Source organism: Sinocyclocheilus rhinocerous, unplaced genomic scaffold (genome assembly GCF_001515625.1).
Source record: "Sinocyclocheilus rhinocerous isolate Xijiao unplaced genomic scaffold, SAMN03320098_v1.1 scaffold1677, whole genome shotgun sequence".
Lineage (NCBI taxonomy): Eukaryota > Metazoa > Chordata > Actinopteri > Cypriniformes > Cyprinidae > Sinocyclocheilus > Sinocyclocheilus rhinocerous.
In genome coordinates, this window is record NW_015646345.1 from 148,964 (window position 1) to 151,627 (window position 2,664).

The 2,664-nt window shown below is 37.2% G+C and overlaps 1 protein-coding gene across 2 annotated transcripts in view; it reads right to left on the reverse strand.

Annotated features, from left to right (window-relative positions):
- Positions 1 to 429: 429 nt before the first annotated feature.
- Positions 430 to 2,664, reverse strand: part of LOC107707327 (transcription factor MafA-like) — a 13,399-nt gene continuing 11,164 nt past the window's right edge. For both annotated transcript variants that reach the window (XM_016511318.1, XM_016511317.1), the window contains exon 5: positions 430 to 1,057. In XM_016511318.1, the coding sequence (XP_016366804.1) occupies positions 908 to 1,057 (150 nt within the window). In that variant the 3' untranslated portion in view covers positions 430 to 907. The remainder of the gene's footprint in view (positions 1,058 to 2,664) is intronic.

A 2,664-nucleotide genomic window follows, 5' to 3' on the forward strand; every position in this document is an offset into this window, starting at 1 on the left:
TCAAACTTTAAAGTTTTATACTTTGATGCATTCTCTAGCAACTGAGTGTGACTTTTACATACCGGTAAATGATGGAAAATCCCCTTTTCATGTCAAATGCATTCATAAACGAAATCTGTATGGGCCTAATAAAAGTAATCCTAACTCTTAAAGGGATAGTTCACCCAAAAATGGAAATTCTGTCATCATTTACTCGCCATGAAGTTGTTTTAAACCTGTATGAATTTCTCTCTTCTTCTGAACACAAAAGAAGATATTTTTAAGAATGTGGGTAACCAAACAGTTGACGGTACCCATTGACTTCCATAAACTTTCATTGACTTCAGTGTCATATTAAGTAATATGCAGGCTTTCCATGGCTGAATCATCAAAGATAAAGAAGTATAAAATGCTACTTATTTATTGATTCATACAGAACAGAATGAAACCATTATAATTTCAAAAACTGTAAACATGTTAAATAAATAAATAGTCAACATATTTAATAAATCTTATTTATTATAAAAACAATCAAATTCACCTACTCATTCCTTTAATTCAATATTCTATGGTCCTCAAATAATTCATTATACATATGTAAAATGCTTTATGTTTCATTAATTTGATTCTGTACATTTCAGTGTCTATCTAAATGTACATAAATGTGTTAAAAGAACCCCTTTAGGTATGAATACCTATGAATGCTAATGAAATCATGTTGGTGCTATACAAGCTCACAATGGGCAAAAACATAATCCCATCAGCAGTAGCACGACATTATGTCACAATCCAGGTCCACCTCACAATCAACCCGCTTTGGTAAATAACTTATTTTAAGTTGAGTTGTAGCCACAGCTCTTTTGAATTACGTTCACCCATCACAAAAATCAGCTCTCCTTCAGTTCTCTTCTGTACAATGTTCATTTTGTCACAGAAAGTAATCCGGAGGAGTAGGAGAAGGCGAGGTGTTGGGATGGGAAGGCCGAGTCTCGTTTGAACTGATGAGCTTCTCGTAACGGGCTTTGTATGTGTCTCGCTCTCTCAACACACGAGACAGCTCACACTGCAGCTGCTCCAGCTAGAGGAACCAAAACAGAGAGATATCACAGATTTTAAATACTAAAAACAATTTGATTACTACAAATGAGGTCTAGAAATGCTGTCCAGGTAGGCAGATTACTAGGTTTTGGAAGACAGTTCCAAATATCTGAGTTACTTTTTCAAATAAGTAACACCAGTTACTATAGTATTCCCATTTTCTGACAGACAACTTTCCTGTTCCCATGTTGAGAGAAATCAGTTACTGTAGTTACAGACTAATGGCGCTTTTCCACTGCATGGTACGGCACAGCTCGGTACGGTTAACTTTTGGGGGTTTTTCCACTGGGTACAGTACCTGGTACCTGGTACTTTTTTTAGAACCACCTCGGTTGAGGTTCCAAGTGAACCGTACCGTTACCAAAACGTGACGTGTACACTCTGCTGATCACTGATTGGCCGGAGAGAATTGTCACTTCCTGCGTCACTGAACTTGCGACACAAACACAAAAGAACTGCTAGATTTAAATCAGCACAGCCAGCGAAGGATCGAACGCAACCGTTTTGAACGAGCGCACCTTTTTTAACAACCAAAAAATGGCTGTTTCGCTGTCTGTTGAGGAAATACAGACGTTCCACTCGTTGATAGCAGAGGAGCGGATCCAGCAAGAGCTTGATGGGGCGACGCGGAATGAATTTTTTTTTTTTTGAAATCGCGGCAGTAGAGGCGGCGCAACTATAACGACATGTGAATAATCCCGCCCACTCTAAAGCGGTACTGAACTGCAGTGGAAACGCAAACCGAGCCGAGCCAGTGGAAAAGCGCCATAAATGTCAACATGCATTTACTCATCTCATTTGCATAAAAACAGATTCAGTATTCCTCAAAATGAATAAAAAGTAAAAAAGCAAACTCAGAATATGACGCAAACCTGCAGTAAAACAAAACAAAAATCCTTTATGTATTTAATCCCATTTTATTAACCAATGTCTTTGCTGCTGACTGTCACGAACAGGTTCAGAGGAAGATGATGAAAAAGGTTCAAATAGGTTTCTACAAACAAAAGGTTCTTTAATAAAACAAACTCAGGTAATCCAAATACGAGAAGGCAACATAACAGCGTGCCTACACACAAACAATACCAGAAACCAACTGAACGAACAGGAGGAACTTAAATACACAGGATGATAGAACTCAAATGATGAACAGGTGATGACTAGTTAATCAGAAACCATAGTAACAAACAAGGAACGGGGAACTGGAACAAAGGAAAACAGGTAATCGATAGAAACAAATGAAAACAAAATCAAAACAGGTAGTTCGTGACACTGTCCTTCAATGATCCAATTCAACTATACAATTAAGCAAAAATGTCGCATTTGTGTATACATTTTTTTTTTGTGATTGCGAAGAAAGATTTGAACTTTCTTCTCTTGCGTCCTATTCTACATGCAATCCAGAATGGTGGCACAACTGAAAGTTGTTTTTTTTTTTTTTGAGCTTTTTATTCATTTCACTTTTGGTGTGAAAGGGCTTTTACATTTGCCAAAATATGTATAAAAAATAAACAAGCAGGCCCAGCCCAGATGAGCAAAAGTAACACAAATGTAACGTAAAACGTAATGCATTACTTTCCATAAAAAGTA